The following is a 25,974-nucleotide window of genomic DNA, read 5'->3' on the forward strand; positions in this document are numbered from 1 at the left end:
TTAAAAAAACATTGGTGTAACCTTGGTGATGACCGTTCTATACATTGACGTTCTATGTCCACGTTCCTAATCCCGGAAGTCAGGAGTCGTCGCTTTTACGTCACATTCCCCACAGCGCGAAAACTGCACTTGTATTTCCACCTTCACGTTTGACAACAACAACAACAACACTGTACCGTGAGTTGAATTCTTAGAAGAAATACGACGATAGACGCCTGCTACTAACGAAGTCAATATTGTTTTACTCTCTTGGATAGTGCATATGCTAATTGTTGCGTATCAGGGTAGCCAAACTCACGTTGTTAGCTTGCCTGCTGAATTGACAGCAGAGAGTAACTTTAGCTTCTTATACATCCAGCTACCTTCACATTCAATTCACTAACATTGGAGAACTGTTAGCTTGCAAAACACAGCTACCTCTGAATACCGTCTCTAAAAATGCCCACGTGTTAATACAGACTATTGTGGTGTTTATTATTTACTTTACACCCAAGTTTTTGTAAACTTTTGTGTTAGCAGTTTTGTTTATCCTCGTCAATAAATCAGCACAATGTCAGATTTAATCGATAAGATGAGCCAGGCCTGCAAAGAGTCGATTACTGGCGATAACTGCACAATGCATGCAGATGTTACCTTGTATTTAATGACCAAATACACCTACAGTGTTGGAAGAACCACTCGGATCCAATACATAATAACTATCATACTACATGTGTAAAAATACTCAATTACAAGTCAAAATGTATTTACTTAAAATCCTACTTGTGTAAAACTTTATAAGTATTATCAGCTAAATGAAGTACATTAGTAAAATTACTTATTCTGCAGAAAGTCGGGCACATTTTCTGCAACATTAGTAGCTAATGTAAGTATAATTGTGATCTGAGACTAGATAGAGACTAGAATCTTAGATTTTGGGTCTTGTAATGTTGCCTTTTCCTCGTTTTAAAGGCTGCATTAAGGAAAATAATGCCATTTTCTGAACTTATGAGACTGTTCTAGCTGTTCTATCATTTGCCTTTACCCTTTAGTCACAATATATACAAACGACAATAAAGTTAATCTCGAAACAGTAAAAGTACAAATTTTGCACATTTTGCACAGTCTCTGCAGAATTGGTACTTTTACGGATTCAAGATTTAACTTTGTCATTTCACATAGTATTTGCATAGACAGAAACAAAATAGTGTTTCTTGCCAGCTCCTGTCAGTGCATTAAAAATATATAATAATAAAAAGATACTATAAATGATCATATCTTAAATAAAAAAAACAAACATATATTTCAGACACACAATTAGCAGTAGTGCTATGAGACTAGATATCGTCATGAAATTTGGATATAATATGGCACAAGTGTTGTCTTTTCCTGGTTTTAAAAGGATGCATTAAGGAAAAGTAATGCCATTGTCTGAACCTATCAGTCTGTTCTAGCTGTTCTGCTATTTGCCTTAACCTATTTGGTCATTATATCCACATTACTGATGAATATCAAAAATGTCAATGTGTAAATGTTTTTTGAAATGACCAATAGTTATCCCTACAATATTATCACAATATCGATATCTATGGGTTTGGTCAGCTATATTGTGATATATGATTTTATCCATATTGGCCAGCCCCTGGTGGACAGGGCTAAATAAGACATCTGAGGATAGGGTAGGTAGGGTAGGGTAACTGTCACTTTGGGCTTAAAACTGTCATTGACATTTTCCACCATGTTATAGACCAAACAGCTAATAATTTATAGAGAAAATAATTGACAGATTAATTGATAATGAAAATAATTGTTAGTTGCAGCCCTTGAGCTTGTGTATAACAAAACCATCCTAGGACATCATATATGTATGTATGCACTGAAGTCAGTGGAAAATGACAAATGAACCTTAGTTTGCCATTCTTTCAAAATATACATATAAAAGTTACATAACTTTAATTCTTAACAGCAAGGATAAGCATCATGCATTACCCAACTCTCCAACGCTTTTGAATAAAGAAATTAAATTCAAATTCACACTCAGAATGATATTTAGTCTCTATCATAATTATAACTAACAAAGATGCACAGAATAACTTAGGGTGAGTTTAACTGTTGACTGAGGTTGTTCACACTGCAATGTTCTAATATAAAAATAGGTGATACTATCAATTTCTGGGTAAAAAAAACATGTCAGAATTGTCTGCAAATCCATTGGTGTCCCTTTGTAAAGACAGAAGATGCCAATGTAAATTAGGATCTGCAAAGTGCAAACTGAAAGTAGCTTCAAAACCCACAACCTGCAGTCAGCAGATTAATTGATAATGCCAGTTACCGAAACAGATCTGTTTTTCAGTGTGGCAGTAGCAGAATTGTAAAGTGGTATTGCTAATTAGAAGCCAGTAATGCTCCACTGACATTATACTCTTCAGCTCATCTCCGTTAGTGAATTGCTTGGCATGGTCTAATTTAATTTTGTGTCCTCCTTCTCTGTCTCTCTTTCAGAAAGCAAAAATGTCAAAGATAGACAAGATGAGCATCTTAGGGGTGAGGAGCTTTGGGGTCGAGGATAAAGACAAACAAGTCATCTCTTTTTTTACTCCTCTGACTGTGCTGGTTGGACCCAATGGAGCGGGGAAAACGGTATGAGAACTTTTGGATGAGAGCAAAGGTTGACTGCAAAGCCTGACTTCTTGAAAATGAACTAGACAGTTGATAGTATACCTATATCTAAGATTACAAGGTTATCTGGGGTGATAATCTGCCCTCTTTTTTTCCGTATATTGCAAGTGTCCACTGCAAAAGTTTGGCAACATATTACATACTGATGAATGCAACTCTCACGTTTGAATGCTTGTGCATTGTGACCCCTTTTAATTTTTGCTTTCAGACTATAATTGAGTGCCTTAAGTATGCAACATCAGGAGAACTTCCCCCTGGATCTAAAGGAGGTGCATTTGTTCATGATCCAAAGGTGAGCTCACTCTGTTGTATCAGTGTTGACACTGTATTAGATTCAGTGGCTGGTTTTACACATTTTTAGAGCAATTATCTATAGGAACGCATTCTTTTTGACTACTTTACAATTCATATTCTTCTATAGTAAGCAGGATATGTGATTTTATTCAGTCATAGGTGCATTTGGCATCAGAAGTCAGTTAGTTGACTCCTAACTCTTCTATACCTGCATTAGCAAGTGAAGAAATTAATCTTCTACAATCCTGTCTGCTGACATCTGAGCTGTATCCAGGCTACCTTTGTTAAGTTATGCTGTGTGATTTCAGGATGCCCATGAGACAGACGTGCGAGCACAGATTCGACTCTTATTCACCGACGTCAACGGAGAGAAAGTGACCATCCATCGCTCCATGTCCTGCACTCAGAAGGCAAAGAACTACTCCTTCAAAAGCTTAGAGCAGGTCATCACCAGATTAAAGTAAGTCCCAAGTTTCTAGACTAAAAAAATATGTTAATTTTTCTTAACTAATATTAATGTTACGTAACTCATTTTTTACGTGTGTCCTCCATTGTCATTCAGCAAAGACGGCGAGAAGGAAAGAAGCTTGTCATCCAAGTGTGGTGAACTGGACCGTGAGATGATTTCTGCACTAGGCGTGTCAAAGTCTGTGCTGAATAACGTCATCTTCTGTCACCAAGAAGAGTCTAACTGGCCACTTAGCGAGGGCAAAGCACTCAAAGAGAAGTTTGACTCCATCTTCGCTGCAACCAAGTAAAGCCAACTCACTCTGACATGTTTTTGTTTTTTCGACTATCTCCATTTGCAGGTTGATTCTGTATCATTATCTCTTTCTCCCAGGTATATCAAAGCTCTGGACACGATGCGTCAGCTGCGTCTAAAACAGAGCCAGACAGTCAAAGAGTGTCAGGTGGAGCTGCGCTACTTGAAACAGAACAAGGAGAAAGCCCAGCAGATTAGAGAGACCGTGGCCACAAAGGAGGCTCAGCTGATGTCCTCTAAAGACAGCGTCCAGCAGATAGAGAACCAGATTGATCCACTTGAGGTTAATGATTGTGTGTTTGTTTGAGTGTCTGTTTTGTTTTTATTGTACAGCTGTAATCAATAAACGTATTGCATTTGACCAAACACACATTTTGGATATTTGACCATTATGGTTAATGATAATGAAAATTAAGGTTAATCTAGTCTCAGCACTAGCTATTGTTATCAGTTTGGTAGTTCCCCATTTATGTTAGAAGCTCTGTGAGTCTTAAATAGAAAAGATTAAGGTATTTGGTAAGATGGGAAGCCCAGTAGCTGACATCACATGAATAAGAGTAAATATAGAAGTCAGGTGCTGGGCCATAGGAATTGGCATGTCGGTAGGACAACTGTCTTATATTAATCTATTGTTTTTTCAGAATCGACTGATGGATATTGACTCGAAACTGGGGAAGGTGATGAAGCTGGACAATGACATCAAAGCTTTAGACAGCAGGAAGAAACAGATGGAGGAGGACAACAAGGAGCTGGAGGAAACCATGGAACAGGTAACAGTACAATATCAACAACATTTTTTAGCTTTTATGATAGGAAAATGGAAAATGAATCATTTGATGGAGAGCTTGAATATGACAGCCAACATTTTAATTGTTTGGAAGATCATTAAGGATGGTTAAAAAAGAATGAGATGGAAAATTAAATGAGGTTTAAATGATGACGCAAGTATCTCTATTTCTCTATCTGCAGGTTGATTTAGCTAAACACCTGCTTAATAGTACTCCTGACTCCACTCTGTAAGAAATGTCATTATCCTAAATCGAGAATAATAGAAAGATGGAAGATGGTGAATGAGGCTGTTGTATTTCTGTAATAACAAGCCAGTTCATACTGGCCTGTATTGATATAAATGTCTCTTACGACAGTCTGTCTGCGCTGCCAAGAATCTCTTCCTTCATTATGTTTGGTATTTCTCAGCTGTGTTCGTGTGTGTGAAGAGTTTTTTTGGTATAAGAGAGTGAAAGTGTCACTGAATGAGTGCTACTTGGTGTATGTGTTGACATATTGTTTGCGAGTGACAGATGTGAATTATCAGTGAGATAGCATGACTGTTAAAAATGTATTGTGCTCTGTGAGGAGAATAAACATTTTGTGTTTGTCTTGTTTGTCCAAATTAAGACTGCAGTTGCCACAAATAACCCAGCATTCTGTTTCAAAGTGGTTGTAAAATATGAAAAAATACAAATTATAATAGGAGTTAACCATAAAGTGCTTCCTGTTTTATGCTTTAATTACACACATTTCCAGTGCAATAAAATTTATAAAAGCTGTCAGTTTTGTTGCCAGTGGTCTTGTTTGTTTGTTTTAGATGTACAAGTTCCTCAAACTTAATGTAGTAATGATAATTCTCTTACTGTGAGCTTGCATGTGTACACCTGAAGTAAGTGTATGATGTGTGTAGAAGTTTTTAACCAGATAGTTTTTAGAGATCCATGCATCCGTGCATATATTTTTTTTTATCATGGACAGCCCCAGTGGAGTCAAACCTCTGACCCTCACAGTTTAAGATGTACTCAGTGAGCTTCAGAACCACACTAAACCAGTGAACTGTGCCTGAGGCAGGTGTTCCAGGGCTCAGACGAGCAGCTGCAGGAGATTTACCAGAACCATCAGAAGACGGTGAGGGAGAAGGAGCGGAGACTGACAGAGTGCCAGAAGGAGCAGGAGAGAGCTGGTCGGGAGTGTCAGAGACTCAATAGAGTCAAGGCTGATCTGCTGGTAGAACAAGGTACACTCACACTTGCATACTGATATGTATGGACCAGTTCAACTAATCATATATATAATTGAATACATGCTATACTTTTTAAAATAAATACATGTATATTCTTACTTTTTTCCTTTTAATAGCACACATTCTTTAATGCATATGCAGAATAGCAGAATCAAACCTAGAAGCTGATTAGTACTCATAACCTTTGGAGAATGTTCTTCCAAGAAAAAAAAAAACAGGTTGAGATGACCGATGGACAGACAGGTACATAAAGAGAGATATTTCCTGAAGACTCAATTAGTTGCTTAAATCTCACTCTCTTTTCCCAGGTCGTCTACAGCTGGAAGCTGACCGCCACACTCAAAACATCAAAAACCGTGACACTGAGGTGAGAGAAAAACAACCTGTGCACTTCACTACTGCAGCACTGAACATGCTCATAGTTATTTGTTTGGTAGGGACGCACTTACATTTTTGTTGACACTTAGCTTGTGACTAGCTAGTCTAGTGGGATCTGCTAAATGAATTTAATCAACTTCTGTAAACTCCAACACAAACAGCTAACAGTCAGTTTTGCTAATGGTCCTTTTACTTCTGCATATATAGTAAGAATATATATATTTTTTAAAATACATGTACATGCACACATATCTCTTTCACTCACTTCCCCTCTCTTGCAGGTTCGTTCTTTGTCATCATACCTGGAAATGGAGGGTTATGACCGACCGCCCTTCACAACTCTTCAGCTTGAGAGCTTCAATCGTCACGTCACACAGAGACTGGAACAGGAAAAAGAGACAGTCAGTCAGGTTATGGTAAGAGAAGCTCTCTTTGATATTTTAAAAACAACAAAATCACAACACTTCTCCTCAGACTGGACAGATATGTTCAGAATCAATTAAGTACCACAATAGAACGCAGAAAGTAAATCTTGATAGTCATAGATTAAAGATATACATAGTTCAAATATGCAAGAGTTTTGGAAACTGGGTTAGTCTGTTAAGACTGGTAGTTGCTGCATAGAGATGTGGCCTCATTATGTGAATAATATTTGCATATTTACCTTCAATTGTAATCTTCTGGGACTTGATCAATATTGGATTTGTGTTTTTAAAGTCATTATGTTTTTCCAATCATTAAAGGAAATGCACACAGATGACACACTGAGTCCAAACCGTTCACACACTTCTCCTCTGCATCCACCAACATACTAAAATTATTTTATTGAAGTATTATTCCGAAACATTTTTGTGCTGCCTGTGGTGTATTATTTCTCAACTTATTATCAGCTGTAAAGTCATGTTTTAATGATCTTAATCATGCAGTTGTCATAGTATAAAGTATATTTGTTATTTTACACATTTTTTAAATTTGAACTCTACCTGCAGGAGGATTGTAAGTAAGAGACAGTTAGACCACACTATGAATAAATGTGCTGTTCATGTTCTTACATATTATTCTTTCCACTTAGACGGACTTGCAGGAAAAGGAGCAGCAGAAGCAGCAGTCCATTGATGAAATGAGGGATAAAAAGACTGGCCTGGAGAGAACAGTGGAGCTGAAGAGAGACCTGCAGGGAAAGAAACAGCAAGAACTGAGGAATATCAGGGCAGAGCTGCAGAGACTGGAGGGTTCCTCTAGCCGACTGCAGGAGCTGGAAAATGAATTGTCAAAAGCGGTGAGTATACACACAGTGGATATGAAAAAGAGCTGGTGTGAATTTATCAAGTGGTAACTGTGTATAAATAGTGGGTATGCTTGTATGTTGTTTTCTTTAAGTCACTCTCTCACTTTCTTCCTGCTGGATAAAATACTTAAAATGTATTTGTACATCAGTTCATGCATATCTTTCAAGGAGCAATATAAAAGGATTAATTGTATGTATGTTTTTCTTTAATAATTTTTAACTTTAAGAATCTCTTTCACAGTGTACTGTTAAACCATACAGCTTCCTTTTATTCTTCAGGGCTATGTATTCTGATTACATTACTTGTATATATATATATATTTTTTTGCAGGAGCGTGAGCTGCAGAGCACAATGCAGAGCTCCAATGTGGACGAGCTGAAAGTCGAGGTTGTGGAGCTTCAGAAAGAAAAGGCTGAACTTGACCGCACACAGAGACAGCTCGACCAAGAGATGGAGATGCTTAACACACACACAACTGCACGCACACAGATGGACATGTTGAAAAAGGACAAGGTAATATATATATATATATATATATATATATATATATATATATATATATATATATATATATATATATATATATATATATATATATATAATCTATTGTGACTAGTATTGCACACTATTCACGGTTCTGGCCTAAGCCTTGAGTTGGTGTTGCTGTGAAAATGTTGGAAAACATCAGAAATACACATTGCTACACTATTTCTTCCTCTCTCTGCCTCTTTCTTGGTAGTAACACTAAGCAAGTGACTGAATGGTTAGTGGTAATCAGTGTTGGTCTAATAAGCAGCAACACAGAGCTATCAGGACGCTTTGCTCTCACACGCACTGCATTGATAGTCACATAAACACACACACACACACACACACACACACATATGCGCGCAGTCACCCTCTACAGCGCACTCTTGCTCGCTCCAGATTCCGGGAGATTGTGTCTCATTTGCGTCCTACTATGTCTTTGGTTATGCCGCTAAGTGCAGCCACTCATTGGCAGGGAGACAGAGAGAGAGAGAAGCGCCTGTTCGGGCAAAAACCGCTTCAGTGAGGTCTGAAGAAGTAACGCTGCATTTTCTTTTGGCAGTAACGGTAACAGCGTTGTAACGGGGGAAACAGTAATTAATTTGATTACTCGTTACTGGAAAAAGTAACGCCGTTAGTAACGCTGTTTGTTTATAACGCCGTTATTCCCATCACTGGTGGTAATTTAACCTTGTATGTTCACCTTCTTTCTGTGCTTTTGTTCTTCTCCTCTTCCTTACCTGCTCCTGTTGTCTTTCCTTTCTCTGTTACCTCTCCTCTCACCTTTCCTCTTATGTTCTTCCAGATGGAGAAGGAGGAGCAGGTACGCAAGATCAAGTCTCGCCACAGCGAGGATCTAGTGTCGTTGCTGGGCCACTTTCCCAATAAAAGAGAGCTGGAGGACTGGATCTATGCCAAGTCTAAGGAAGTCAACACTACCAGGGACAGACTTGCCAAACTCAAGTATGTGTGATTTTATTTACATTTATTTACATTCTTTAAAAAAAAAAATCTTTCTGTGGCACTGACCAGTATTATGTTATTATTTTTCTCAGTAAGGACCTGGCATCAAGTGAGCAGAATAAAAGCCACATTGCTTTGGAGCTGCGTAAGAAGGAGCAGCAGTTAGCCAGTGATGAAGAAAAGTTCTTCAATGTGTGTGGCAGTCAGGATCTGGAGCAGGACCTGAACAAACTGCAGGAAGATCTGGAGAAAATATCCAAACAAAGAGGTGAAAACTCTTTTTTTTTTTTTTTTTTTAAAGATAACATAATAGACACTGATAGCTGGTAGACTCAGAGAAGAGCTTTATGTAGAGAGTGGAGATGACATTTTAAGTGGAACAAAAAATTGTACACACCAGCAAAGTAAGAACAAGCACTCACTTGGTGTTGAGATGTGTCCTAAAGTAATCCAGAATCTGCACATTGCTGTGGCCCTGATTTAAAGAGGTCCATGGGCCTCAGTTTAAAATCTTCACTATATCACCTTGAACAGAAATCACTCCCTATATGCTACAATGTACTATTATAACCCACTGCTATTTTATTTGATTGTTCTAAGGGTGAGATTAATCCACTATGTAGTGCCCTCAAAAATTCCCACAGTGAAAAGTGTTGTATCCATAGCACGTACACTACTTTTTATTAAGCATCCCACCATGCAATACTTGCCATTTGATAGATCTGTGACTGTAACAAAACCAAAATTATGTCAGGTGGGGGTCCTCTAATCCTCAAGATATAGATAGTATAAATGAAGATTTAATAAATGTGCTCTCTCTTCCTCTACCTGTCCTTTTTATAGCCATGCTAGCTGGAGCCACAGCAGTTTACACCCAGTTCATCAGCCAGCTGACAGAGGAGAGGGAGCCCTGCTGCCCTGTGTGCCAGCGGACGTTCCCGTCAGACTCTGACCTGCAGGAAGTAATTAGCGACATGCAGTCCAAACTGCGCCTGGTGCCAGACAAGCTGAAAAACACTGAGCAGGACCTGAAGAGGAAGGAGAGGAAGAAAGATGAGATGATGACTCTTCGACCTGTCAGGTATCATGTAACAAGTGCTCTGGTGTACAGAAAATACTAAAAATGAAAAAAAAAGCTCTGTCAAATAGGGCTGCAGCTATGAACATTAATCAGTTCAACATCAAACTTTCTTGATCTGACAATCTAACAAGCGTACCCTCTTGAAAAGAAAGTAGCAGGGTTTAAATTTCTCTCTCCAGCTCTCTTTTTTCATTCCTTACTCATTGTGCAACATCATCAATACCATAGAAGACCAGAGTTTGTTTTATAAATTAATGAAATGATTGCTAGACTTTTTAAACTCACTTGAATTTAAATCTTTTAAATGTGCCAGTAAAGAGTAATTATTATGTTGTACTTTTAGTCTGTTTTTAACGGTTATCTTCTTTTTTTGTCCTTAAATACATTTGACATCAGCTTGAGACATCATCTTTATTAGTGTATTTTCCCATTAGAGCAACTTGCATTAGGTTACATTAATCGCATTAATGATCAAGACAATTTAAAACGGTGAAATAGCATTGTCAAAAAATCGCTTATGTGTTCATCCAGTCGTATCACACAACTGACTACATTAAAAATAGATATTCAGCTGTGTTTATTCAAGCAACATGGCATGTAGGGAAAGTTATTACCAGGCTGCTGAACTGTGCACCACATGATTATTTCGGCATTGATTGTTTAATGTATGAAAATAGATAAATAACCATAAAAAATACATGAAGGACATAAATCGAATTCATTGGACAGACAGCCTCATAGCCTCTTTCATTCACATTCTTTCTGAAAAAATGATAATCTGTGTATTTGTAATTGTGAAAATTGGTCTTTTTACACCATTTACACCATTCACACTCATGTGGAGTACAAATCATTGTTTCATGAAAATATGAAACAATGATGTTATGTTCCTTGTGATTTGATGTCAACATGAAGAACAAAAAGTATTCAGTGAATTTTTCTACTCACAAATTTAATATGAAATACCTAAAAGCATTTTGAGATTACGTTTGATTAATTTGTGTGTATTTCTAGATTAGGAATATAAGACTAACTTCCTTTTGTTCTTCCTCTCCTCTCATTAGTTAAAGAAAGTACAGAGCAGGTTTTTTGAAGTGTACTCCACTAGATGGAGCTAGATTCTCATTTGAATGGGGTTTGATCTTTTTGTTTTCTCCTCTGGTTTATTCATGACCTGAAGAGAACCCTACAATCAAGAGTGTAATGAACCAACAGCCATTCTTTTTTAATTTGAACCTTTTAGCAAGAGGTGTGGTATTCAGAACATCATTTTCATTGATTGAATGTGAGTGAAGAACACCTTTACAAAACAGCAGCTTTAAAAACCAAATAAACTAAATTAACACTCATTTAATTGACAGTCCTTCTGAAAAATGTCCTTAACTAAATCATACTTTGGGAGATATAGTTCTGCGCAAATTATCAATTTCCTTTTGTATTACCTTGTTTTTCAGGGGTATGGTAAACTGAAGTAAACTAAGTATTTTATCTTTGACATTATGCAAAGGTCAAAGCCTGATAAACCGAGCAGAAAAACTACGGGGAAGATTTTAGTACTCGGGATCTGGATTTTATGTGTGCTGGTTCAGGGGAGACTAATCCAAACAGACCTAACTGTTATTATCATGGTAGAGAAAGTCCCTCATCTTAGGTCAGCATGATACATTGTCAGAAATAAGTTTACTTTATTTATAGGATTTATTTTGGTAGATACTACATGCACCTGTGAGGAAAAGTATTTTAAAAGTATTTTAAAAGAAGCTTTAGAGCAACAAATTATAGATAATTTGAGAGGTTATATTGAAACCTGGGCGCTAACTGTAAAATTCTGAGATGAAGTGGGGATTCATTCATCCATCTGTAGGTGAGCTTCAGAAATATCAGTTACCTGGATAACTGCAGGGAGTCAAAGAAACAAGAACATTGGAGGTTCAGTATTTAGATGAATGGGTAATATGCCCTTTTGATCAAAGTAAATTCCTTCTTTTTCTCTTTCCTGTGTCCCAGGCAGTCCATTGTACAGTATCAGGAAAAGGAGTTGCCTGAGTTGAGAAACAGCCTGCAGAGCGTGAACAGAGAAATTGAGAGGCTTAAGAATGATGTGGAAGAGCAGGAGACTCTGCGGGGTACCCTGATGTCAGAGGAGGAGACGGCCAAGGCTTGCCTGCAGGACATATCTCTCATGGACAGATATTTGGTACCATTCCTCTGTCTGTTTCAGTGTCTCTAATCACCAATAAAGACACAGCAAGTACCGGCCTGTGTTCTTCTTTTAATTTTTTCTTCTAGTTTCTCTTTCTCTATGAATCTTTCCACCTTCTCTGTCTCCATGCCCTCTTCCCTTATAATCTCTCCTCTTTTCTTTTCCTTGTCTGCACTGATTTTCATTTCCTGTTTTTTTTTTTTTTTTTTACATCTAAGTTTCAAATATCAGAGTCATAACACTGAAATCTTTGTACATTAAGAAACATCAAAGGACACTGCATCCTGGAAATTGTTGTACCACACTTTCTTTCTTCACTTTAATGTAAACATTTTTTTTTTCAGATGGACCTTAAAGAGGTGGAGAGGAAAATAGCTCAGCAGGCAGCTAAACTCCAGGGAGTAGACCTGACCAGAACTGTCCAGCAAGTCAGTCAGGAGAAACAGGAGACTCAACACAGGCTGGACACCAGTAAGATCTCTGCTGAGTTACTACTCTGCTTTACTGTGCTTACTGAGACTTTATTTAATTTTCATGACTGCTAAATTGGAAATGAAAGTGAACATACTCACACTATTCATTGCAATAATGTGTTTGTTTTATTTTTACGAGGGAACATTTTGGTTAAATTTTTTTAGATGTACTTAATGGGGGAAATGATGGTCAATGATAAAAGAATGTAAAATCTCAGTATGGATAAGGGTGGGGGCGGAGAGTGAGTGAGACAATTCTGAAAACCAAATACAGACCTGCCCCTCAAAAAATTGGCTATTCAAATTACCTGTAGGACTCTCGTTGCAATGTTGGTTTCTGTTAAAATTTGTGGATATTTTTTATTCCACAAAACAGCACAATATAAAAACTTAACATTAGTAAGAAATGGATCTAAGATCAAAGGCTTACTTACTAGCTTTGTGTCCCTGAGAAGATGGGCTGTTTTAAAAACCTTTTTATAAAGTCACCATAAATCTAAAAACCTGTTGTGCTTTGGGAAACCTCTACACTGATAAACAAATGTTGATCCCCAGATGTTATTGGGAATGGAGTTATAAGATTATATTTTTTTCTTTGCTGTTTGTAACCATTTGTATCCTTGCAGCTTCCAGCAAGATGGAGCTGAAACGTAAACTGATCCAGGACCAGCAGGATCAGATTCAGATGATGAAAAGTTCTGTGAATGAGACGAGAGCAGAGAAACTCCAGCTGAGCAGTGATATGCAGAAACAGCAACAGCTGGAGGACCAGTGTGTTGAGTACACCACTGAGATACAGACGTTAACCAGGGACATCAGGGTACATTTTCTTGTTTTGTTTTTTTCAGCATTACTTCTTCAAGTGATTTTAAACCTATAAAGAAACTCTGCAATTTCAGTAGCTCACACAAAAATATACAGGGCACAGAAATTGTATTTACATTTTTTGAGTGTAAGGGACATGTTTGGTCTTTAGTGGAATTAATTCACACTTCTTCAGTAGGTGTTGTAGATTCAGGTCTTGATAGTGTCTATTGACATTTTATTTGCTGTACTTCTTTCTTTGATTATACTTTTTCATTTTATTTACATACAATTTATGTCTTTCAAAATAGTTTAATGTTTTTCTCTCAATCCCTACTACTCACTTTGTGTCCATCCAGGACGCGAAGGAACAGTTGTCCCCTTTGTCTGCTGCTCTGGAAAAGCTGCAGCAGGAGAAGCAGGAGCTGGTGGATCGCAAGAGGCAGAGACAGGAGGAAGGACAGGAAAAGGTGGACACTCTCATACTTTTGTCTCTCTCTCTGTGTACTGAAAACTCAAATTTAGCAGCACTTTGTCACTGCACTCACATGAGGCTGGACAAGGTAGTTTATGTCCTTCTTTTTCTGTGAACAGGTGATGATGGCTTCTGCTTGTTCTTCTCTCTTTCTTTTTCTAAACACATAATGACTCAATATACTAGTATAATGTTCAACATTGAGACAACATCTAGCCTAAAACTTTCCACTGTTGTGGCCCCATAGTTAAAAACTAACAACCAAATTAATGTTATGTCAAATTATTAGGAAATGTGACTGTATTTAAGGTTAGAGTTAAGAGTGTATTCTGTAAGTGACGGTAACACAAAATATGGTGAGGATGGACTAAAAGCAGTTTGACAATCCTAAAGGCCCTCTGCTACATTATTTGGACACCTCTGGGTATCTTAAACTAGTCACTTTTCTAACATTTTGTTACTTACAGATAAATTCCATGAAAGAGAGAGTAAAGGCAATCACCACCTTGGAAAGAGAGATCACCAAATACGTCGATGAGGGCAAAGGCGAATACAAAGAGGTAATATGTTTGCCACTATCATACTTGAAACATCAGTTTTTTTGACTACTCAATTGGTCATTTTGTGATGGGCATTATTGAACTAGAGCTTTGGAGTAAGTAAAATGTGTCACTTTGAAACACCAGAGAAGCTCAGCTGTAGTTGTGTTAAATCAGTCATTTTTGAAAGTATTCAACAATAATGGCACTGTTTATTGTTTGCAGCAAAAGGAGTCTGAACTTCAAGAAACCAACACCCAGCTCCATGAAGCTGAGAAGAATAAAGATAAGATCAGCAAGGAGATGGGAAACATCCGTCAGGACATAGACACTCAAAAAGTGAAGCTTCATTCTTATCTCTCTGTCTTGTTTTCTTCCACTTTTTAAAAGTAAATTGTAAGTTTAATAATCTTGACAACAGCTTACTATTGTGAAAGTGCATACATGACTCCACCATTCAAGTTACATTGTATTGGTTGGTGCAAAATAAGGCTTTAGTTGCTTTATTACTTTATTATTCCATATTTCAACCAGTTTTACAATCAAAAAACCAGTACAGTCTAGCTTTCTGGCATAATTTCACATACTCACAGGGTGAATGATAAAGGAAAGCAATTTGAAAGGGTAAAAGCTCCAGCAACAGCAATTTTAAAAACAACATAAAAGTTAGACTGATATATTTCAGCTTGTGGCCTTTATAAGGTATGACCCTGAACAACAGGGTTAGGGTTACCCAGCTCCTCTTCTGTCATTATTTTGTAGCCTACATCTTTTTTACCCATTTAGTCACATAACTATATTCAGGTATGTTGTCCTTTGCAGAAAGTCAACCTTTTTTATTTCTTAGGTCCAGGAGCGCTGGTTGCAGGACAACCTGACCTTGAGGAAGCGTGTTGAGGAGTTGAAAGAAGTGGTGGCGAAACGAGAAACTCTAATGAAAGATATGGGCAACATGCAAGTCTTGCAGCTTCGCCAGTAAGAGCACTTATTGTCATTATTAATTGTCTGTAAGGTCAGTCAGTATGATAGAGTGATAAAAGGGCACCAAGCTGCACAAAGATTAACCGATCAAGACAGTCCAAATCTCTTTTTACCTCAGCAGAGTCACAATTGGACTAAGAAATGTTACTCTTGAACTAACATTTTGGTAGACACTCCAGTGAAATCATGGTCACACCGATAGTAATATTAAAAGTTCACAGTGTTCTTACCTCATTTCTTCCTGTGGTTGTTCAGAGAACGACGTGAAGCAGAACGCAAGTTGGACGACTTGAAGAAGAACCGCAGCATTGCATTGGGTCGTCAAAAAGGCTTTGAGGAGGAGATACTGCATTACAGGTGAGATATGTAGATCTGTTAAGTTTGATATAGTATAGAGTACTGTATAAAAGCACTTCTCTGCAGTGATTGGGCAAGAGAGACACATGTAATTGTTCCTCTGCTTTCATGTACCTAGCCCTTTGGCTGCCATTACTGATGAATCCTGCTTCATATTTTTAATTATTCTTTTTTTTTCATGAATTGAACTTGCTCTCTGAATTGATTTTTTTCAGAAAAGAGCTTCGTGAAGATCAGTATGAAAAAGCTGATGAGCGATACAAAAACAAGATGATCATAATGAGGACAACAGAGCTGGTCATTAAAGACCTGGATCTCTACTATAAGGCCCTTGATCAGTAAGTGTTACGTTACACACACACAGATACTCATAGTAGGCATTAACTATAAAATATTTGTCAGTCCAATTCAAGTTGAACTAAGTATTGATTCCATTGGAGCATAGGTATTAATTTAAGCACTGCTGTTTTTCTTTGTTTTCTTTGTTTTGAATTATAGTCAACAGTTTTGTTTGTCTGAATTAGCAAAGATAAAGCAATTACTAAGACATACTTCTCCCAGAATTGTTATACTTGTGAACACCAACTGAAATGAGTTTAAGTGTAAATTGATAAACCATAAATTAATATTACAATAATATCTTAACACTATTGTATATTGTTTTATTTAATTGTATACTGAAACAGGTGGGAAAACAACAGATGCTATATGTGTATTCTACAGATAAACATTTTTGCAGACTTGTGCCTATAGGTATAACACAATTATGACACACCAGATGAAAGTAGGACTCGGTGTTTTAAGGAACTTGAGCAGCAAATTTTACAGTTACGAATGAAAAAAATAACCCTGTATGAAAAACACAAAAAGGAAAGAAAAACATTTAAATAAACCAAAGATAAGCAAGTTGTTTCAAACACATACAAACAAAATGAGGTCAGTTAGTGCATTGCTAACTAGCAGTTAACTATGATATTATTGCAACTTTTTCCTTGCTTTTTATTCAGCCTTTACACATACACATTGTGGAGTTGCTGCATAATATCACAACACCAGATACAAACACATTTATGGCATCTCACCACATCACACTGTGTGCTCTTACCATAGTGGCAATGTGGGTTAGAAAAACCAAGAACAACACTGTAAACATGCAGAAGGAAGAAAAGAAATACAGACAAAGAAAAGCATGCCATATATTCATTCAAGAGCTCTAAAAATCATTATTCCCATTATATTGCAAACATGCATACAAATGAGAACACTGCAAAATAATAGTATTGTTTGAAAAACTAAATATAGCACACACAAACACATCTTAGTAATTTACCTTGTAAAACAAAACCAGTTACCTACATATACAGTACCATGTATACAGTACTGTGTGCCGCTATTTCAGTCCTAAGTATTTTAGGATCACTTGAAGCATGTATTCCAAATATGGAAATGTTACTAACTGTATGAATGATACTACAGCACTTTATTAGCTCTGCCGGGCCCTTGTACGCAGCATTGAATTTGGTAATTAAAAGGGTTTAGTGCTTACAAGCACTAAACTTGGTTAATACTTGTTTCCTCTTTGGCATGGTAGTTATCTAGTTGTTTTCATGTTATGAGAAGTCAGCCTTTGTCATCCTTATCCGTTCCTTTGAAGTTAGATCATCAAATCAGCCACAAAGATTTTCAGCTTGTTAGTTAGAAAGTCTATCTCCCTCGTAGTGGGGAAACATGAGCTTGAATGATGACGTAAATGGTTTGATTCTTGGCAGTGCATTGGGGGTATTAGAATATTATCAGGCCAGATTTTACACAGTCAAACAAAATAATAATTTTGAAATATTAGTTTTATCCCAGTGGTCCCTTCACCAACAGGTGGGTTTTTAATCATAACTTGCGTCAAAAAAAAGTTTGAGGACTGTTGATATTAGTGCCTCCCTGATAAATGTCACCTACAGATTTACTCATCTGTTACCGAACATTGTGAATTTGCTGCATTGCCAAAATTTGCTTGTTAACATGCTCACTGTATGCTAGTGTCTGTACTATTCATCCTTGCCTAAAAATGGTTTTGTGGAAGAGAAAACACCACTCTGTATTATTTTAGATGTCACAAATGTCAACCCCTTTTCAGCAGAAGAGACTTGAGTCAATCTGAAAAATCAAAGTATAGTCTAATAGATTTCTCGCGCCGATAGTTTCTGCCAGAGTACGTAGGTTTCACCACACTGATGTTTGTCCTAGTTCTCATTTCTTTCATTTCATAGTTTCTTTTTGAATAGGAAGTTGAAGTTATGACAACATAAAAAGGGGGTGCTCTCAAACCTCTCAGTATACCACTATTGTAACAGTGTAATACTTGTGTGTTAAAATAGTTGTATTTTTCGGAGTGCTTTGGTAGCCGAGTGGTTACCACGCATGCCGCATAATCGCAGCACCCCTGGTTTGACTCTGGTAAGGGACCTTTGCTGCATGTCTCCTCTATGTCCCCTACTTTCAAATGAAGGCAAAATGCTCATAAACATAATGTTAAAAAAATGTCTATTTTGCAAATCATGTATTGACCATAGATACATGCCTGAAGCTTTACTAATAGAACATAATCAGCCCTGCTACATGTCATCACACAAAAAACGTAGACTTAGCCCATTCTTTGCAGCCTCCTGAGTTTGATTATAGTCATTTGACTACATGCTCCCTTGAATCAATATCGGAATCAGGCTTTATTTATCATGTACATGTATATGTACTGTACCAGTCAAAAGTTTGGACACACTTTCTCATTAAAAAGAATGGGAAGGTGTGTTCACTAAACTGTGTTTAAAGAGGTAAGTAGGGAAGGACAAGTTGGATTGGCAAAATATAAACTGTAAGAACAGCTGTTTTTAAACTTCATGAAGGGTAACAAGTGATCATTCGGTCTGACTTTTACATTCTTAACCTAAAATGAGCTCCTGTGGACCCCTTTAAGCCAATTGACCTTACTCAGTTGAGTGAAAAAGCACCTTTAGTCACTGTGACAAGATTTGTGGTTAAGAAATTTCCTTTGTGTACGTGTACAAAATAACCAGGAAGTTACGTCAGTAGTCATGAAATTGAAGCTTCTCTTACCTTCCCTCGTCATACTATGCTAGAAAGTGTTGTAATGGGGGCTTGAAATTGTTTATCCATAGTTTCTGACTAAACATTTCTTTTGAATTTGTAACTCTTACATTTCTAAAAAAACCTTTAGGTTTGGCACTCCTACAGTTTAACAAATCATGTTGGGCTCTGAGAAAGCACAAATGGATTTTTTTTCACCATCTATATTTTAAGCAATTGATTCATTGTGAAAATAAGGATGTGAGAGTTAATTTTCATGACGACAAGGTAAAATATCCAACTAAACTCAAATAAAGTTCTGTTATCCGGTTAAAAGAATATAGTTAAAAATTAAGATATTAAGTGTGTATCGCAAAAATGTGGCTAAAACCTGGATAAAAAATCCATTTCAGACAGAGCTTCTGTTCAGTACACAAATGCGCGCACATCAACATGGTCACAGCAAACATTCATCAAACATAATTTAGCTTTTATTAAATTTAATTTGTTTAATTTTTTTTATAGAAATAAAACCCATTTAGTTCACTTTCATCATCTTTCATCAAATAAAATAAACAACAACAAAAAAAAGTAGTAGACTTAGTAGAGCTCAACTGATACTGGATTTCTGGGGCCGATAATGATATTAGGGATTTGAAATTTTATATATCGACAGATAATCTTTATCTGTGTGTATGTGTGTGTTTTTGCAATGGTCCCTCATATATCAAACACTGCAAAGGTAAACTTGGAATTAAATCATTATAAATAACTATATATTGCATAGTATAATGGGGGATCAACTAAGGCCTGATGGGCTACCAGGCTTGCAGTTCACTGGTTAAGACCCTGCATAGGCGACAAAGGAAGTGTGAGCTCACTGTCATAGATGACTATCTCCCTGTCAGCAGAAGCATAACTCATATGTGTGGGTTAGTTAAGGCATCTTTGTCTGCACTGTTATCAAGATGCAGCCTTCTAGCAGACCATTTATCCAGGTCACAGTTTCTGTTTGAATTCACAGAAATCGGTTTCATGGTGAGATGTTATGATTTGGAAGTGGAAAAAACAATATGAATAGCGCTCGCTTACTTTGCAGAAAATTGTTAAGTGTGCATAATAGGTCAAAACTCTGAAGGCAAAGCGGTGACTGTCAAAGTAAAATGACTGAGTCAAAACTGATTATGTCAATATGTGTCAATTGTTGCTTGCTTATTTTTTAAATTTATATGAAACAGTAAACATTCATCTTAATAGACTTTTTAAAATGTAATCAACATTTGCTGGGTTTGCCCAACAGTTAACACATATGCAACATATGATAACATGTATGTTAGCTCAGGTATATGCATAAGTGACAGTAGCAGTACAGTCCAAGTGATACTGTAAAACCACGCAACTCGTTTTTGCAGTCAAATCAGTGAAATTATTGAAGTGATTTAAAAAAATATATATATTCAGTGATCTCCAGACATACAAAAGCTTAAAGCACATTTTCCATTAGCAGTGTAGTACAGTGTAGAGTTTGCAAAGGTATGTAAACAAAACTGTTCCTGCACTTCTTGCACATGAGATCTGTTGACAATAAGAAAATAGAAGAGTGCTCCACAAAAAGGGTTAATAGTAGATTCCAGCTTTCTTTCTGGGTTAGGGTTAGGGTTAGGGTTAATTTAAATTGAAAAAAACAAAAACATACATACAAACATATTTCACTTTCAGACATTTCAGTTTTGTTTGATATACCTGGTGTACAGCTTTCCACGTGACACCGAAACAGAATTAATCTTCAAAGTAAGTTACAAAGATGCCTTGTTATTGCAGGTCAGTGGGTCACAGATAGTGAGCAGTCACTGTACACGTGTGAACCAACTACTTCCTCTAGTGTTGACGTGACAACCAACATTTCTGCACTATTGAAATAGAATAACAAAAGATTAGTAACTCAGTAATTCATTATCAAGTTTTTGAAATATTCAAGTATTAAAATATAGCAGGACAGAAGTGTCTGTATAGTTTTTGCAGCACACAGCAAAAAAACCTGAAAACATGGTTGCAGTATCAGATAGCTCACTGCATATTAAACTCCCTGAGTGAATCCCAGTCCCCCTAAACTCAATACTGATGCCTGATGTGGAACTGTTTTGTGTCTATACCCAATGGACTTGGCTCAAAAGTAAAACATTTAGCTAGGAGTCTCAGGACCATTAAATTACAGTTGCTCAATAGTTCATTATTATTTTTTCAATTTTGTCAAGACTGTATATTACACAAAAAAATAGATTCTGGTATATTTGTGATCTCACATGTCTTCAAATACTTGTTTTCATCTAATATTTTGGAATATAAAGTGATTTGATAATCTTTAGTCATCTGGGATGTTTTGATTTCTTTCAGGCAGGGCTAATGTCGGTCTGAACACAACTGTAGACTCTTACTCAATGGCATCTCAGTGGTGGCAATCAGGGAGGTTAGGTTATGCTGCAACCTCATACACATGCTTCTTCAACCTTTAGACCACCATGAAACTTTTAACTTTTTCATGTTTTCTAGTATAGCACTTGATTAGGGTGAATATAATTAGGTTATTTCAAACACTGGTGTAAAGAAAAATTCAGTGGTTGTGTGCATGTTGTCTCCCTCTCAGACATTTGACCACTTTTTAGTAGGCCTTCAAGTGGCCTCCTTCACTAGGTCTCTTCTAGTAGGGGCTCAGTTTATGAGCATCTGCTACTCAGGCCAGACTACAGTGAGTTGTGCTATTCAGTTTATATAAACTTCTTTTGATTGGCAGTTTGATTTGTTAAAAAAAAAATTTGTTAAAAAGATGTAGTGTTTGCCAGGGGATTGGCAAAAAAGCATCTCTTTTCCACAATTATTTTGTATCCGATTATTGACTCTTTGAAGACTAATACCTTTGCAATAGGAAGCTCCAAACCTCAACTTCTTTCTGTTTCATAAGCAGTTCTGTAAAAAGGGTTACAGTAGGCTAGATGGATGGATAAGGAGTGCTCTTCATAGTTTGTCTAATTATCCACCGTATATGGTGTTCGGAAGAGGAGCTTTTGGTTATATGTTCTAGTGACTTCAAACCACACTAAAGTTTCTCGTCAGTTTTCTAGATTATAGACAAAATGCTTCTTGGTATGCAGGAAAGCAACTTCCAGTTGGCGGCTTGCAGCCTATCATTTACATCAACGTATATCTTTGTCATGTATCAGCAATTGTCTCAGTTTGATGAGTTATGCAGTTTATGCATGCACTCTTGTGAGGCATACTCTGCATGGGTTCACTGTTGAATAATCTTGGGTATGATAATGTAACTGTGTTCATCTGGGATGTCCAGTATTAGATACACCGGGTTACAGTTGGACTGTTATATCCTGTTTCATTGCACATTTTCACTTGTTCCCACAAGGACACATGAAGTGTATGTGCGTGATATTACATAACATTTCATTTGTAGATATACATCTCAAAATTAAATGTTTTATCCACAGACTGTAAAATTTGCTTGGTTTAGAAAAGTCATACTATATTTTGTATTTGATGTATAATGTGATATTATACATATGAATGTGTCACTGTATTTATCATCAAAACGGAAATGCCAATCAGATAAGGTTAGAGGTCCAACAAAACAAAGTATCTAATTTACTGTTGGGTTTTCACCTGTGTTTACATTATTTTCCTCAGAACCATCATGAAATTCCACAGCATGAAGATGGACGAGATAAACAAAATTATCAGAGACCTGTGGCGCAGCACCTACAGGGGTCAAGGTGGGTCTCACTTTTTAGGAAAATCTATTATTTGTATGTCGCACATACTTCTAATCCCTCAACCCTCCCTCTCTTGATGCTTCACCGCTTCTTCTTACTCCTCTTTCAGACATTGAGTACGTGGAGATCAGGTCCGACATGGATGAGAACTCATCCGCTGGAGTGAGGCGGAGGATTTACAACTACAGAGTAGTTATGGTGAAAGGAGACACAGCTTTGGATATGAGAGGACGCTGCAGTGCCGGTCAGAAGGTATGAGGACATAATTAATTCAGCTGGTATTTCTCAAATATTAGCATATATGTCTCATAAAAATATTATAGTATATAATTTTCAAGTGAATCAGTACGTAATCAAGTTCAGCAAAAGGGGGTTCATTTGATACTTACTTACTAGTTTATTGAGTTTTGGTCATTTTATTGAAACTCTAGATATCTAAAGTTCATGTGTTCGTTTGATTTTATCATTCTATCTTTCAATATGTGACTGTGTGTGTGTGTGTGTGTACGTGTACGTGTGTGTGTGTACGTGTACAGGTGCTGGCATCCCTAATCATCCGCCTGGCCCTGGCAGAGACCTTTTGTCTGAACTGTGGGATCCTGGCCTTGGATGAGCCTACCACCAACCTGGACCGAGAGAACATTGAGTCACTGGCACATGCCCTTGTAGAGTCAGTACACAAATACACACAATTTACTTAAACACTTGTGGGCCTAATATGGAGAGTGACATAATGACAGTCAAGTCACTGTCATTATATCACTCTCCATATTAGGCTGATAAAAGCTCTGCAACAACAAAAAGCAATGGTCTGCTTGGATGTGGACATGTTGCTATAGATACTGTGGAAAGTCTGTAAAAATCTGCCACTGTCAAAAATCTGTTTCAATGCTTATATAGCATTAGAGTAGCAGAGTAACATTTGACATGGACAAGGCAAATGTAGAGTGGCAAACAACTTTTTTGCCATACAGCCCTGTATTTTTGCCGCTTTCAGCTGTAGCCAGTGTCTCATCTAAATCAGTGTAGAGCCTGAGCTTTTTCAAAGTGCTATTTTCGATCTAAACATTACTGCCTTAAGGCAACTACAAGAGCAGGAAATGTTATTAGTTGGTGACTAATAGAAGCATATCAGGTGTTAGATCTATAGTAAAACCACAAGATAGAAGATTGACAACTTGATCCTTAGTAAGTTTAGTTTAAAATTACTATAAGGGTCAATGACGTATAAGGATTTTCAACAACTCAATTGTAGAATAATAAAAATAAGCATATCTAATGCAGTAGTTCGAAAATTCAGAATGCTGGTACCTCAAAATTCATATTACAATTTAAAAGTGATTTTAGTGGGGGGTTTTCAAGATTAATTGGCACTGGCCTTAAAACCTGGCCTTAAAAAAGTCATGTGGTGCGACCATGATTCATCTTGAAATATCTTCAATAAATAAAAGATCATAATTTACAAAAAAAATTAAAAAATGCAAATACTTTGTTTCCAAACACTTTATATTACTGAAAACTTGTAAAAAAAGATGTGATGTGTTAAGTAAATTAATTTATTTCAAGATGAATCATGGTCGCACCACATGACTTTTTTTAAGGCCAGTGCCAATTAATCTTGAAAAACCCACTAAAATCACTTAATTTCAAATGTATAATATGGATCTTCAGGTACACAACATTCTGAATGTTTGAACTACTGCATTAGACATGCTTGTTTTTATTATTCTACAATTGAGGAAGATATTTCTCTTTTCGTTTGATAATTTTATAAGTAAAGTTACACTTGTTGCCAGCACAAGAGAGTGAAGAGAGCGAGTCGTGGTGTAGAAAGATCAAAAGAGGTGAATCTCAGAAATTAAAGCTTATGTCTTCATTGTTTCACAGCAGTTTCATTCTAAAGTACAAATAAACACCCTCACACCACCGCACCACCCTGTGGGAAGGTGCTGCATTGTCAGATTTGATTTGAATGAAGCCTTACATGTAACCTAGGTGTATGAACGGTACTAAAACATAGTATACTTTGCTTCACCATGATACAACAATTTATCTTACATAACCACAAATAGAGACATTACCTCAGTCCTATATGAAATTTATATTGTCTTGCGTTGCATATACTTCAATTTTTCCTCTTTCTTGCTCTGCGCAGGATTATTAAGAGTCGCTCACGCCAGCGTAATTTCCAGCTGCTAATCATCACCCACGACGAGGACTTTGTGGAGCTCCTGGGGCGTTCCAGCTACATCGAACACTTCTACCGCATCCGTAAGAACAAGGACCAGAACTCTGAGATCGCAAAGTTCAGCATCAACTCCCTCTCTTCCTATCTCCACTGAGCAAACCACTGACCCTTAAACAAACTGTTTTTGGATTACAGAGTAATCTTATTGCTTTTATCGCAACTCATGTTCAGCTCGTTTTGTTTAAAAACAGGAATCTGCATGATTACATGACCAATAATAATTAATAATACAGTATTTCTGGGTTTTTTGAAGCAAGAAGAAAATCTTCTCGCAAGTCAATGTATCTATTGACTCATTGGAAAGTTATGTCCAATACTAAACCTACTCAACCCTGGAAAGTCCAGGGTCTGGCCTGTGTTTATCTCTGTCCAACTCTAAAGAAATGTATGGAAAGTCTTTGAAAGCATCCTGTGTTTATAATGTTACTTAATGTTGATAATGTAACCTAAACTTAATTTGTGCTCTACACTGTATTGCTTCTGCCTACAATAATTCCATAAATTTAACACTTCCCAAATGCATGTTCTGATCTATCTCCTGTTTAAAGGTTATTAGGGTGTTCACACCGTTGCAGTGGTTAGGTGTTAGGATCATCCTGTTGTTTGATGAGATATGAAAACACAAATCAAAAACATTTACATACACACGGACACCAAAGGGCTAGGTTCCTTATCTGTAGCATGAATAGCTTCCACGCTACAGTATGACACAGAAATAAGAACCTGAGTGAAACAGAGTTGTCTAGTTAACTCAAGCATGTGTAGTTCTATTCATAGATATTCAGTTATAAAAACGTTGCCTCACTTTTTCTCATGTTTAAGAAAACATAAATGGATTGTTTAAATCATCATTTTGAGAATTGCACTGGTGTCTGCAGTCTTCGCAAAATTTCTAATAATAATGCACTTTGTCGGTGCAGTTATATTTTCATGTTTAAAATTGCGACTGTGAGCTCATAATGTTCTGTCATTAAAATACTTGTAAAGCAAAGAGGCTCTTATTCATGTCCTTTTGATTTTCTTTCTCTACTAGTATGGCAACGAACAGCATAGATCCGGTTCAGAGAAA

General features: G+C 36.9%; 1 protein-coding gene across 1 annotated transcript; it reads left to right on the plus strand.

Annotated features, from left to right (window-relative positions):
- Positions 1-116: 116 nt before the first annotated feature.
- On the plus strand, positions 117-25,906 carry rad50 (RAD50 homolog, double strand break repair protein). Its single transcript, XM_062433505.1, has 28 exons — positions 117-177; positions 2,482-2,619; positions 2,867-2,950; positions 3,261-3,412; positions 3,515-3,706; positions 3,794-3,998; positions 4,357-4,485; positions 5,558-5,723; positions 6,038-6,096; positions 6,389-6,523; positions 7,180-7,386; positions 7,727-7,909; positions 8,730-8,887; positions 8,980-9,155; positions 9,731-9,968; positions 11,976-12,165; positions 12,516-12,642; positions 13,271-13,464; positions 13,808-13,918; positions 14,391-14,483; positions 14,688-14,801; positions 15,310-15,437; positions 15,699-15,800; positions 16,016-16,138; positions 22,572-22,657; positions 22,767-22,909; positions 23,194-23,327; positions 24,813-25,906. The coding sequence occupies exons 2-28, from the start codon at positions 2,491-2,493 to the stop codon at positions 24,997-24,999; spliced, it is 3,945 nt and encodes a 1,314-aa protein (XP_062289489.1). The 5' UTR covers positions 117-177; positions 2,482-2,490; the 3' UTR covers positions 25,000-25,906.
- The last annotated feature ends 68 nt before the right edge of the window (positions 25,907-25,974 follow it).

Source organism: Scomber scombrus, chromosome 14, assembly GCF_963691925.1.
Source record: "Scomber scombrus chromosome 14, fScoSco1.1, whole genome shotgun sequence".
Lineage (NCBI taxonomy): Eukaryota > Metazoa > Chordata > Actinopteri > Scombriformes > Scombridae > Scomber > Scomber scombrus.